Here is a 14,120-nt window from a genome sequence, read left to right on the forward strand (position 1 = left end):
ACTGGATTTTTTTTTTGACCATATTTTAGAGCAGAACGCGTGCGTAAATGCGCCATGACGGCTCCATTTTGACATCACTGACAATCATTGAATGCGTTTCTCTCCATTTGATGGGGGCGCAGTCTCGGTGCTCTGCCATCCACCCATCCCACCTTCGATCATCCATCACCTTGCGCGCCAAACCCTCCTCCTCTGTCTTCACCATGCAGGGAACATTTTTTTTTCATCGAGGCTAGTCTCTTCAGAGGACAACAACAACGTCAATGGCGGACCTCTTTCTCCTCATCCTCGCATGCTCTACGCTTTTAGCCTCTTTACGGTGCTGCCTTGTGTGCTCATGTTCAAGCAGCATTGTACAGGGCTATGACAGCATAGAGAGATGGACATCCATCAATGACATCATCTCTGTTTTCTCCCCCAAGAAGAGCAAACAAAGACGAATTTTTCCCTCCTGTATGCTCCCGTGCCTAAGATAAACGACTGGAGTATGACCCACTTATGGAAATCTTGCGAAACCTTATGTTAGTATGCTGAGAGCGAGATTATATTGAGCATCTTTGTTTTTAGTGTACATGTTTTTTTCCTCAGTGGCTGGAAGTGCACAATGGGCTAACAACACTCGTGTGCAGATTTTTTTTTTTTTTCTGTGCATGTTGAGGGACAGATATTGTCTTCAGTGTCATTTGGGGTTAATGAAAAATATAGTGTAAGAATGCTTAGAGACAAGCACCCTCATGTGCTAGTGTGGTTCAAAATAGTATTCGTTTTTTCATTTAAGAGGGAAAAAAAAACATTTTTCGAAATGGTGTGAATGCTGAGACATCCAGTCCCCCCAAATAGTTAAAGCCTTTATTTTTTTTGTTTATTTTTTTAAGTTTGGAAAGGAAAAATTATATGCCGTTAACGCTGAAAGACAGTCATCCATATGTGATTTAAAAAGTTTTTTTTTTCATTTCATCCTCTTTAGGTTTAGAGAGAAAATAGTAAAATATTTTTCCTATGCTGTGAATTCCAAGAAACATCTATTCCAAAAGTGTAATTGTCCGAATGCTGAAAGACGAGCATTCATTCACACTATATTGTGGTTCACAATTTTGCTTTGATTTTTTTTATAGAGTTCCAAGAGGAAAAAATACTGGGGGTTATTTTTCTTATGTTGTGCATGCTGAGAAACAGCCATTCCCAAAAGTAATTGTTGCGTGAATGCTGTGAGACAAACATCCACTAATGTGTCTGCTTTTCTTTATGTCCAGAGAGAGAAAAATATTTCCCTTGCGCTGATGGTGTTCGATTAGTACTTGATTGAATCTGTGCATGCTGTGAGAATGGCCTTCATAGTACAGTAAAAACTCATAAAACTCTTTTTTGTGATGAGGTAAATAATGTGTGACAAAATTGTATTTTGTTTGCTGAGAGACAATCCACACATTCTATTGTATTCAAAATACTGAAATTTCAAAAGCCATTGACACATATTTTCGCGTGTAAAAAAACCCAAAACAAAACATTGGTTAGACGCTGAGAAACAATTTTGCTTTTTATGTAAATCCTTAAAAGCAAGCCTCAAAACATGTTACTCTGCATCCAACCAGATTGCGTCGATGTCATCTCTACTCAGAATTTTGGTATGGTGTGTGGGGGCTGCTATGCTGTGATTCGATTTACTCGCTTTGTTAATATGCTGTGAATTCTACAATAAATTAATAATGGCGCTTTCTTGTTTCTTTAATGTAAATCGCATATTGACCAAATGCACAAAACATACAGTACATGTTACATTACAAAAATATGTTCACAATGGCAATAGAGTAGGAGAGTCATTTTTGAGATGGGGGTTCTCAGAAAAGAAGAGATGTGTTCAGGCACTTCACATGATGATTCTCTCACTGGCTGCAGCTCCCGCAAGGCCGCAGTCCATTCTCGTTACAGGAAGTGCACTTGAGGGCTTTGAAGGAGTCCGTGAAGCAGTTACGGAACACAGACATCTTGCTGCCATGGCACGTTGGGCACGGAACAAAAGCAAAGCCCCCGCAATTCTGGCACGTCTCGGGGTGCTGCACCCTCTGGGAGGAGAGATGTAAGTATAAGTGCAGTTTATTAGGGACAAACAATATCTCAAACAAAATTTCAAGCTCTTCTCTCCGCTCTTGAATGCTGTGGGCGTGGACATTAAATGTGCTGGAACCTTGCCGCCCTCAACTGTCAGCGGCTGCGTTCACATGAACCCGTAAAAGTACGTTACGTTCACACCACATTTGGAATTTTCAAATTAGAGGGGTAGTTAATGTCAATCGGTAGTCCGATCAGCGCATATGAAAACACTACGAAATGTAGCCGTCCGTGCATGTCTGTGACGTTAGTATACGTGTTTCTATTATTCCTGAAAGCTGGTAGAAGCAGAGCGATCAAAAGAAGCTTCGTTAAAGTGTTTACTTGACGTAACACCAAAAATAAGAAAATCAAGCAAAATAATGTAGCTTTGTTAGGAAGTGTTTACTCGACGTAACAGTACAATTAAAATTACGCAAAAATAATGCTAGTGTTTAAAATAGAAGTGGATGGAGAGACGTTTTGTTGACTTGGAAAATGCTACGGCTTCTTCGACTATTTCAGGTATATTTTGTCACTGCGCATGTCAGAATGGTCTGTGTGAAGTCCTAATCAATCTATTATTTTCAGTGTCCATGAAAACAGTGTATCGGATCATAGTTTTAATCCAAACTCTGATCAGATTGAAGAATGCTTTTTTTCATGTAAACAAAGCTAATCAAATACTACTACTATGACATGGAAAATGGATGCTACTTCGTCTTAAATGTTTCTTACGCCCACACATAACGATGTGTTGAGCCGTGAAAATATATCTAAGTGAAGCCTCTGCTAACTGGAATATAATCATATATCATAATGAATAAAATAATTATCTACTGGATTGTGAAAAGGCTTTTCCACACCGCAACAAGGCACCCTTAAGTACTACCACAATGTACTGTACATGTTCTGCATTGCAGTAGAGGAGTTAATGTGTTGGAACCCAAATCAATAACGGGCCATCCATTATGATGGTCACTTATTGACTGCAAATCTTTTACACTGTTCGAGTTTAATGATGATGTGTGTGTGTGTGGGGGGGTCTTGTATCCTACAATCAGATTTGATAACTAACCTCAATTTTTGTCAGAAGATCTTGCAGTTCTCCTGATTCATTCATGCTTAGTATCTTCTCAGCACCCTGAAACATTATTTGTATGAATAATTGGATCAGAAATGAGTAGTGGTGGGAGGTCAGCAAAACATTTAACAATACAATCATAACAACATGTATAATTCTTTTTAATAGAGAACATATATCTAATATACATATATATTAGATACAAAACTATAAACCACAGCACTCATCGCTAGGATTGACTGAAGTATTTTTCAAGACACTAATAATGGTACTTCAACCATGAAGGTAAAAAACTGACCCCGAGGTAGTGTCCGTCCACAAAGACGACGGGTAGTGACGGAAGCTCTCCCACCCGCTTGCAGCGCTCTTCAAGCTTCTTGCCATAGTCGCTGTCCAGAGCAATGTTCCTCTCCACAAACTTGAGCCTGTGGTTCTGGAAGATCTTGCGCACCAGCTCGCAGCGCTCAAAAGTGGTTCTCACCACACGAAAGCTGGTGGTGTAGATCACAATCCGACCAAATTCCAGCAATGACTCCACCTGAGAACAAGATTAAAGGGACAATTGAGTGAGCTGAGTGGCACCTATATATAAACATGTCAGCTCTAAATTAAATGATTTTTTTTTTTTTTTAATAAACAGTTCTCAAAGATTAAATGCAAATACAGTCCTTTGCACTTAAAAGTTAAATACAGCTGAACAACAGAAAAAAGAAAATGTAAGCCATTGGAACATGATACATAGTTTGATCATTTTATTCAGTGATTTTTTTTTTGCATACCACTAGAGTTACTCTGATCACACTTCATATTTCATCATTGTTAGAAAGTTTGTTGTGTAGTGTAGCTGCTTGTCTGAAAAGCATCAAAGGCCACAACAGGAGGATAAGGTCAGTGCGGAATTAAAGATTAATGCATTCCGGTAAGTGTGTCCAAAAAAACTAATCAGGTTAATGAATTCTCAGCACTTTGTTTTCTGTTGTAGCGGGGCAGCGCACAAAGAGCACCTTACACTGAGATTATCTTTGTTTTAGTAAAGAGCTGTAATACATTTCATGGATCCAATCGCACGGTTGGCCTAGTGGTTAACACGTCTACAGGGGATATAGAGACCACCCCTGTTCAAATTTCAGGTTTCTGAGATATTAAAAAAAGACTGAGATAAATCATTTCATACATTTTCCCTCCATCAATTTGACCTCAATTGAACACAATATTTTTAAAGAGGGGGAGTAAAAATTACCCTCTGATACAAATGCACACACCCTCATAACTGGGTGTGTTGCTATGTTCGGAATTAGCCAATTACATTCAAATTGATGTTCAATGTGAGTAACCACAAACTTGGCGCCAATGCTTTGGCCAATGCCAAATAAAGTTCAGATGTTCTAGTAGGCTTTCTTGACTAGGAATGTCATTGACATGGCTTCACCAGTTTTGAGTAAGTTTAGCTTAAAATAAGAACACACGCATGCACACACACACACACACACACACACACACACACACGCACACACAGTGGAGTGAACCTTATATTTTCTTAAGAATATATTGAATTATAAAGTTAGAAAACAGCAACAGCAAATAATATTCAGGATTGCCAAATGACAAAAGATTTTAATTCCAAAGTCTATACTGGTAATTAGAAAAACAGATCTAATGTGGCACAATTTCTTGGCATTGATAACCTCTCACATCGTTTATTCGCTAACTTCTAGAAGGGATAAGGTCGATAAAATGGGATGCCACTTCCCAATCAATGGCAATGATTTACAAGTTAAGAAGCCACAAATTGAAAACCATTTCACGCAGCATTTTTTTTTTCTTGGGTGTGTTGCTTTAATTTTAATATTACGTGCTTATTTTTTAAGTTTTATATCAAAAAAAGGTCTATGAAAAGTCTTCAAATCTGCAACAGAGTAGTGGCAATACCTTGTACTAAACTTGAACTTGCATTTATTTTATTTTTTTTCCAGAAAAATGATCAAATTAATTTTTGTTGACCCGGTACTCCTGCTCCGACATAATTTTCCCCCTGCACGGTGATAATAACTAGCACTTACACTGTTGCAATGGGGAAGGTTTTCAAAGAGCGTCTGACCCGCGCTCACTTTGTACTTGACCCCCCTCACAGTGCCGTTCTTGCTGAGGATGTTGACCCTTTTGGGGGTGAACCTCTGGTCCTTGGCGGCCCCAGCGGCGTACACCAGCAGCTCGTCAGGTTCGCTCTCGCTGTCATCCAGCTCAGACCCCAGGTACCCTCCTCCGTAAGGCGGTCCATCCCCACTGGCCACCGAGCTGCTGGTGCAGTCCGAGTCGAGCGAGTCGCAGGGCCCCTCGTCTTTGTATATCTCTTTCAGCACCCGACCGCTGCTCCCCGAAGCCACCCGGAACCTCACCCGCTTCTGGGGCTTGCCCTGACCCTCCGCCGCTGTCCCGTCCATTTTTGAGCAACCCTATGCTCCACTTTACATCACGGTGCACAATTTGGCAAGGCGGCTCCTTCCTTCTCGCTTCCAGTTGAGTTTGCCATGGATTTACCAGCGCCTATTAATCCGATCTAAAAAAGGGCCGCCGGCCTAAGCCGTCTTCTCGTCGCACTCAGCTGCCATTCAATTATGCATGTGTTGTTGCCACGGCAACTGGGCCGGTGAGGTAAGGTGATCGCGGTGTGTGCATTATGCATCTGGCTTTACAAAGTTTTTACCCAAGCTTTGGCACACGACTTTTAATGGGATGTCATGGTGCGCTTTAATCAAACCACTTCACATCCTTGACTCTGACCTCACCTCCCTCCAGGGACAAATCATTAGGAGAACCAAAAAAAAAAAAAAAAACACTGTGAGGCCTTCTAGTGGCTCTTTTGTGATTTGTGGTGACTGTGTGATGTCACCACAAGCGGCTGAAAATATATGATGACGAGCATAGAACAGGATGTTGCATTTATTGCGATCGTAATGGAAATATATAGCACAGCAGGCAGCTACATGAGATCGGATAATAAAGCCTTTGTGTTGGTTAAGCTGCAATAGGCTCGGTGCCCAAGGTTATCTTTGTAGGGCTGCCTTTTTCCAGTCGGTCAGAAAATGTTGTATTCTGAAGTCTATATGTTTTATTGCAAGAATAAAACAAAAACACAACACTCCTGTCCTACAGTCGTATGCATAAATTTGGGCACCCAAACAGAAAAATCCTCCTTCTGCACAAATAACAGCCTTTAAACGCTTCCTATAGCTTCCAATGAGAGTCTGGATTCTGGTTTAAGGTATTTTGACCATTCTTCTCTACAAAATCTCTCAACTTACAGGTATTTAAGGTGGCCAGTTGCAAGTTGTTCCCCTATTTTGCATCTTCTCTAAATAGTGGCAACATGGGAGCCTCAAAAAAACTGACAAATGACCTGAAAACAAAGATTGTTCAACATCATAGTTCAGGGGAAGGATACAAAAAGCTAGCTCAGAGATTTCAGCTGTCAGTTTGCACTGTGAGGAACATAGTGAGGAAATGGAAGTCATATAAACTTCATTTCACTTCTCAAATATCACAGTTTTTGTCTGCTATATGATATATTTAACTGAAATTGCTGATCCGAAAAACCAATGATTTATAAAGGGATGTCTTAAAAATGATCAGGGGTGTCCAAACTTTTGCATACCACTGTACATTCAGTCATCTTTAAAGTGAGGTGAAATTTAGCACATTATTCTGAATGAAGCTGCTTACGGTACAGTAACACACAGAAAATGTGCACACTTTTCTTATGTTTGGAATGAATTAGCCAAGGTCTTTCCATGTAATTTTTATTTTAAGTAGCTTTGACATCACGATGAAGTGCTTTTGTCCATTATCTTCAAAAGTCAAAAGTCAAAGTCAGCTTTATTGTCAATTTCTCCACATGCCAAAGACACGCAAAGAAACCGAAATTTCGTTCCCCGCTATCCCACGGTGACAAGACATGGCCCACAATAGACAATCAAGTAAACAAGTAAACAACAGCGTGCTGAATAAATAATGAATAAATAACAACAAATAAATAAGAGGAGCAAAAAGGAGCAAGTGAGCGTACAGCAGACATTCCAGAATATAGCGCAACAGTGCGACACGCTACGCAGAAGGGGGTAGCGAGTTCAGGCTCCTAACAGCCTGGAGAAAGAAGCTGTTGGCGAGTCTGGTGGTGCGGGAGCGCAGTCTCCTGTACCTCTTCCCAGAGGGCAGAAGGTCAAACAAAGAGTGAGCCGGGTGACTCACATCACTCGCAATCGTGGTTGCCTTGCGCGCGAGATGGGAGGTGTAAATGTCCTTCAGGGAGGGGAGCGAAGCACCAATAACCTTACCAGCCGTATTCACTATGCGCTGCAGGGCCTTCAAGTTCTGTTCAGTGCAGCTACCACCCCAGACAGCGATGCAACTGGTGAGGACGCTCTCAATGGTGCCACGGTAGAATGTAGACAGGACTGCCTGAGGAGCACATGCACGCCTGAGCTTCCGCAGGAAGTACAGGCGGCGCTGAGCTTTCTTTGCCAGCGACGCGGTGTTTGTGGAGCAGGAGAGGTCCTCACTGATGTGCACCCCCAGGAACTTGGTGCAGCTCACCCTCTCCACCACAGCACCGTCGATGATCAGCGGCAGGTGTTTTGTGTGACCCTTCCGGAAGTCAACAACGATTTCCTTGGTCTTGTTTACGTTCAGCAGGAGGTTGTTGTCCCTCCTTCTCTCTACTGTCGGGAGAACCTCTTCATTGTCACACCAACCACAGTCTAACACATTTCTACCAGTCAGGCAGACATTGTGCCTCAGTTTTTCTCTCAGAGAATTCTGTATACTTTCAGCTTAATTCTCTTCCTCCAAGATCTAATGTGAACCCCCCAAAAAAGCTGTGTCAAATATTATGTGTGTAAAAAGATTATAATGTTGATTTTAGCTGACAATCCAAAAAGTTTTTTTTTTTTTTCCATCATTAAAATCATTGGTCTTTGTTGATTGGCTGGGAAGTTGCACATAGATCCACTGCCTAATTTTAGACAAGTAATTTATGTATTTGAGAAATTCTCTACCACGTATTCTTATTTGTGTCACGTGTTTGCATTAGGACTCAACTTTGTTGCCAGAAGGCTTTTTAAGGTCAGTCGGTCAGTCTGAAGAGCTGATATGTAAGCCACAAGAGGGCAGAGTGCAACTCAAAACAGCTTTGTGTCACAAGGACTGATCATTTCCACCAGCGTTTTGGGCCCTGAGCCAGAATGATGCTTCCTTTTGCATAGTTTTTAACCAATACTATGTTGAATTTCCACAAAAGCATTAAAAGAGGCACAATGTACTTTTTCGTAACCACAACTTGCCTACTGCCCAATGACTGCTGGGATAGGCTCCAGCACGCTCCCGACCCCCGTGGGGACAAGCAGTACAGATAATGTGGATGGATAGATTAATAGAAGTTGTATCTCGACTGCGTGTGTTAATTGGTGAAAATAGATGTCTCTGAAAATGCTATTTTTATGTTGCACCAAGAATCCTGATATGCATGGAGGGATTCCAAGAGTGACTTCCACCCTGCAAAAAAATGCAAATGTGAAAGCAGTGGATTTTCATCTGTTTGACAAGGCTTAAGCAACCCCCCCCCCCACACACACACACACCTATGTGTGTGTGTAGACACACTGTTTTGATGGCTGTGGATTATTATTAATTACGTATACCACTCTCTCTAGACCAGACCATGGCTTGTGCTATAAGTGACTACAAAAGTGTCCAAAAAAGCCTACTAGAAAACTTTAACTTTATTTATTGTTAATCAGAACCAATTTCAATGGTGGCAGGTATGCTGACACCCATTTAACATTTCAATTGTGTTCTACAGACTAATGGTGGGAAAAGTTTTTGAACTAATTTATCCTAGTCTCGCTTTCTTTTTTTTAAATTCGCATAGTGTGTGGATTTTTATATCCACTGTGTAATAGGAGTAGAAACGCCAGCGCCTGTTTAAATTAGTCATCTGTATCATCACGTGTGCTATAAACCATAAAAGCCATTGCGTTCACACACACACACGCGCACACACACACACACACGCACACACACACACACACACACACACACACACACACACACACACACACACACACAGACAAACAGACACGCACGCACGCACGCACGCACACGCACACACACACACACACACACACACACACACACACACACACACACACACACACACACACACACACACACACACACACGCGGAGGCAGGCTTCTTGTCACTGTTGCCTAGCAACCAGGGGAACCACAGATCCAAATCCCTGTGGTGGCGAGCTGATGTTGAATTAGGCGGCGTGGGGGGGAAAACACAGGCAATCTTTGGAAATGAGGAGGAGGAGATATTGTGGAGATCTTCTCCTTGTCTTTGGATGTGGAGACCCTTCGTCCTATTTTAACATACACTCACAGCTTGCTGTGTTTAAAAATAATGCTTCTTCATCGACATGTTCACTCAATATGCTGCCCATGCATTATTTAGCAAGGCATTGTGAGTATAAATAGTCACACTTGAGTCCATCATTATGCAAATTCATGTACGTAAGTAAGCAGTATACAATGACTATACTATACACAGTAGGCATGAGTAAGGCCCGCGTGTAGAGCGTGCTCTTGAGTCAACTGAATGTGTATAAATGTTGCAGTTCTCACAAGCGACTGCAGTGGTGCTGCTGCTGCACCAAGGCTCAGCTCTGCGTGATTTGCATGTAAACTGTAGTCTGCACTGTACATACAGCATAAATACTTTTCACAATGGAACTCTATGCTGAGCTTGCTTGATTTTCTTGCACTGTACTGTACTGTTTATATGTCCATGATGAGAGACTTGAGGACATGAGAGAAACAAACCTGTGGTGCGAGAGGGATAAGCTATGTTGAAAATGGATGGATGGGTCTTGTAAAACGTGAGAGTTGAATGAGGTCAGGAGGAAAAATAGAGACATCTTTGTGGTTTGATGACGACATGGTAGAACTTGCTCTGATAGGCATTATGTTAATGAGAAAAATGGCATGATACGGAGAGAAACATGTTTTTGTAAAGTGTTAAAGTCAAATGAGAAAAAGTTCCTTGATGTGATAAAGAGATAAGAAAAATAGTTATGAAAATAAGAAACGTGCTGCACTAATATTTTAGGAATGGCTTGATGAGGTTGAGCGAAAAAGCTTGATGCAATAAATCCATGAGAAAATGTAAAATGTATTGGTAGTTGTATTTTATATCCTTTTAATTGAGGTGTGTTTGAACACAGACAGACACTACAACAATACTCACAGGGGTACATTTTCTTTATTCGCTGCGAAAATGACTAAAATTACCGTTTTTTCAGTCATTTACAGTAGTTGTACAAGTCTTCCTGTTTGTGACTTCATACTACCCCTGGGGACCAATAAATTAATCAGAAAGAAAACTGTGATATTAGTTCTCTATGTTTTAAGTAGGTAAATATTAAAGATTGCTATTTTACTTAAAACATTTTGGGGTGAGGCTGGAGCTAATTATTTGTTTTTTTCAAATACTTCAAGGTGAAAAGATGATTTATGTGTAACTGCTGTGCACTCATAAATTTGATTTAACATGTCAACAGCCCCTTTATAAAAGGAACATTTTACATGATACATACTTTACTTATATCACGGTCACCTCCAGCGTCATGTTGTTTATTTTTTTACCCCCAACCTTTACCAGTTCATTTTAACCTGTGCACAAAAGAAACCGCCGGAGGGGGTCGCTCCAGACTAACCACCAGTTTAAACATACCAATCCTTGGTATTTGCGACTAATAATCTGGATTAAATTGATTCAATTTTGTTGCCGACTGAAAAAGCAACCTTTTCATAGTCTTTGCAGCCTGTTATCACATTTCACCCCCATTGCGGCTGAGAGTGGTAGTGTCCGACGAGCGAGACGCCGCCGCCTCCCTCCGCCTCACTAGTGATGTGCATTCCAGTTCTTTTAAGTGAACTGAACCTTTAGAATAAGTTCACTCAAAAGATTCGCTCAAACGAATCGTTCAACGAATCGTACCCCCCCACGCACACTGATCCGTTTTTTTTTTTTGTAACTTTATTAACACACACAACTAAGCAATACAACAGACAAAAAAAACAATCAAGTAAACACGGTGATGTCGACAACGGCAATGCTCACATACAACTCAAACAATACAACTACCCCCCCAAAAAAAACTATTATATATAATAACAATAATTGGCAATTTAGACGTCTATAAAATAATCTAAAATATCCTAATATAGACGTCTATAAAATAATATATATATATATATATATATATATATATATATATATATATATATATATATATATATATATATATATATATCCATCCATCCATCCATTTTCTGAACCGCTTAGTCCCCACGGGGGTCGCGGGCGTGCTGGAGCCTATCCCAGCCGTCATCGGGCAGTAGGCGGGGGACACCCTGAACTGGTTGCCAGCCAATCGCAGGGCACACAGAGACAGACAACCAATCGCACTCACACTCACACGTAGGGACAATTTGGAGTCTTCAATCGGCCTACCAAGCATGTTTTTTTTTTTTGGAATGTGGGAGGAAACCGGAGTGCCCGGAGAAAACCCACGCGGGCCCGGGGAGAACATGCAAACTCCACACAGGGAGGGCCGGAGGTGGAATCGAACCCGCACCCTCCTAGCTGTGAGGTGGACGTGCTACCCAGTGCGCCACCGAGCCGCCCATATATATATATATATATATATATATATATATATATATATATATATATATATATATATATATATATATATATATATAGACGTAATTTAGACGTCTATAAAATAACCTAAAATAACCTAATATACACGTGTATAAAATAACCTAATTTAGACGTCTATTTTAGGTCTATATATATATAGACGTAATTTAGACGTCTATAAAAGTACATCTCAAACCAGCAATCTAATGTGAAACTGCAGTCGAGGTGGCACCAGCTTCAATGGGCATTACCGACACCTTTTGGTTGAAGTTATATGAACTGAAAAAATAACGAATCACTTTAGGAAGTGATTCGTTCACTCCCGTTCACTGAAAAGATTCGTTTTTTTGAAAGAATCGTTCACTCACAAGCCAACACTACGCCTCACGCCCGCCTCACTTAACGGCAAAGTCAGGCACACTCAGGTTATACCGCGGCGGTTTGTTGAGGTCCGGCCGGGCGTAGTGACTACCGGGATGCCGCGGGGAACCACGAACGCAGGAAAAGCAGGCTCCCGATCTCCACGCCCACGCTAGCAACCACGGCGCTGCGTGGGAGGGGATTTGAGGCCGTACTTTATCCCCTTTTCTTTTAAAAACTATACTGACGTTCTTGGAGAAGCTGCCAGTGGTGGCCCGACTGTGCAGCGGCGCCCGCTTGACAGGTGCCGTCGGTCGGCTCTGCGTGAGGAGATGCCGCCCGTCCAGAGAACCATGTCGGATCTTCGAACACGGGCGGACGGTATGTAGAATTCATTGCAACACAACTGACCAGTGTATTTTGATAAATCAACACTGGTCAATTGCAAGTCTGCATTTTTTATAGTCGTTTCCTGGTGAGGGCAAAAGTAATGACAAGAGAAGAGAATAATATTTTCTCACAAGAAACATGCCGCGTTAAAAACTGGATTTCCGTCTATTGTCAGGCTTTTCCATTGCACTTAGTGCACGAATATGCACAGTAGAGTATGAGGCACCGTCAGGGACATCATTTAGAATTTCCTTGCACATAAAAACAACTGGAAATGCTCTTTCACACAAGCATTTTTCCTCTACTCACACAACATGCTGTCAAACACTTTCACACACTACTGAAATGTTATTGCACGTTACCGATTCTCAAACACACTACTGAAACACATTGACTCACTATTTAAATGCTGTAAGATGACTGAAACGCTCTCAAACACGACTGAAATTTTGAAGAAACTCATGGTCCTGACTGCCCCCCCCCCCCCCCCCCCCCCCCCCCCCCCCCCGTAAATGTGTCTCCGTGTGTGTATGTGCGTGTGTGGCGATGCCTCTTGAAGTGAAACAAATGTAGCATCAAGCTGACCTGGTTCTTGCCCATTCAGACGGGGGATGCCCAGCACTGGCTCTCCTGCCCACACAGCCCGAGCATGATCACTACACCAAGCCTGACAGCACACTAACAAGTGTCTGCCCACACACACCAACACACATACATACTAAACACACACTACACACAGACATGTACAACACAGCCATTGCTTCTCCCCGAGACCCTTCACTGCACCAGTAACTTTCCACTGCAGGCTGCAAATAATGCAGATGCTCAAAAAGAGGATCCATGAAATAGTTGTAAACGTGTGTGACCAAGATGGTTGCCGTCGTTTGTGCACATATTTAACCCCCATGCATATATGTGAATGTTTTATAAAATGTTTTATATTTGTTCTGTGGCTTACCTTGATCTCTGACCTCACCGGACGAGGGCAATAACTTACACCATCTCCAGGGATCAATAATACCATGTCATGTGGTCTATACTAATTATAGTGTGGATGTTTCTCTCTGTTTGTGAAACGGGATTTACGGTAACAGCAGTCTCAGGCAAGTATTGAAACATGTAGTCAGTTTTTGTCATATAGAATAGAATAGAATAGAATAGAACAGAATAGAATGCCTTTATTGTCATTCTACAACAGGTAAACTACAAAATTGGGAAATTTTACATGCATTGTTTTGAGTAGGGGTGGGGGGGTGTCCTCATCTATTTTATACGTCTATTCCATTACTCTGGGGACCACTCTTAATTTGTTTCGTGTTAGAAGTGCAAAGCCAGCAGAATCAAATTCCCAATACTGTCCACTGGCCATAGGTTTGCGCGAGTGACAGATTTGTACACTGGGATACCCCCGATGTTTTTACTTAGAATTTTACT

General features: G+C 41.5%; 2 protein-coding genes across 6 annotated transcripts in view; one reads left to right on the forward strand and one right to left on the reverse strand.

Moving 5' to 3' along the window:
- Positions 1-1,139: 1,139 nt before the first annotated feature.
- On the reverse strand, positions 1,140-5,705 carry grxcr1a (glutaredoxin and cysteine rich domain containing 1 a). The gene is made up of 4 exons (XM_049736660.2): positions 5,233-5,705; positions 3,471-3,710; positions 3,167-3,232; positions 1,140-2,063 (listed from the first exon to the last, which is right to left on the reverse strand). Exons 1-4 carry the CDS (start codon positions 5,611-5,613, stop codon positions 1,884-1,886), a joined length of 867 nt encoding a protein of 288 aa, XP_049592617.1. The 5' UTR covers positions 5,614-5,705; the 3' UTR covers positions 1,140-1,883.
- Positions 5,706-12,322: 6,617 nt separating this feature from the next.
- The window catches only part of atp8a1 (ATPase phospholipid transporting 8A1), a 90,101-nt gene continuing 88,303 nt past the window's right edge, over positions 12,323-14,120 (forward strand). For 4 of the 5 annotated variants that reach the window (XM_049753556.2, XM_049753562.2, XM_049753547.2 and 1 more), the window contains exon 1: positions 12,324-12,677. In XM_049753556.2, the coding sequence (XP_049609513.1) occupies positions 12,629-12,677 (49 nt within the window). In that variant the 5' untranslated portion in view covers positions 12,324-12,628. Of the gene's footprint in view, positions 12,678-14,120 lie in introns of all 5 variants that reach the window. The other variant, XR_007488314.2, reaches the window with a different exon arrangement.

The sequence above is a fragment of the Syngnathus scovelli genome, chromosome 1, assembly GCF_024217435.2.
Source record: "Syngnathus scovelli strain Florida chromosome 1, RoL_Ssco_1.2, whole genome shotgun sequence".
Taxonomy (NCBI): domain Eukaryota; kingdom Metazoa; phylum Chordata; class Actinopteri; order Syngnathiformes; family Syngnathidae; genus Syngnathus; species Syngnathus scovelli.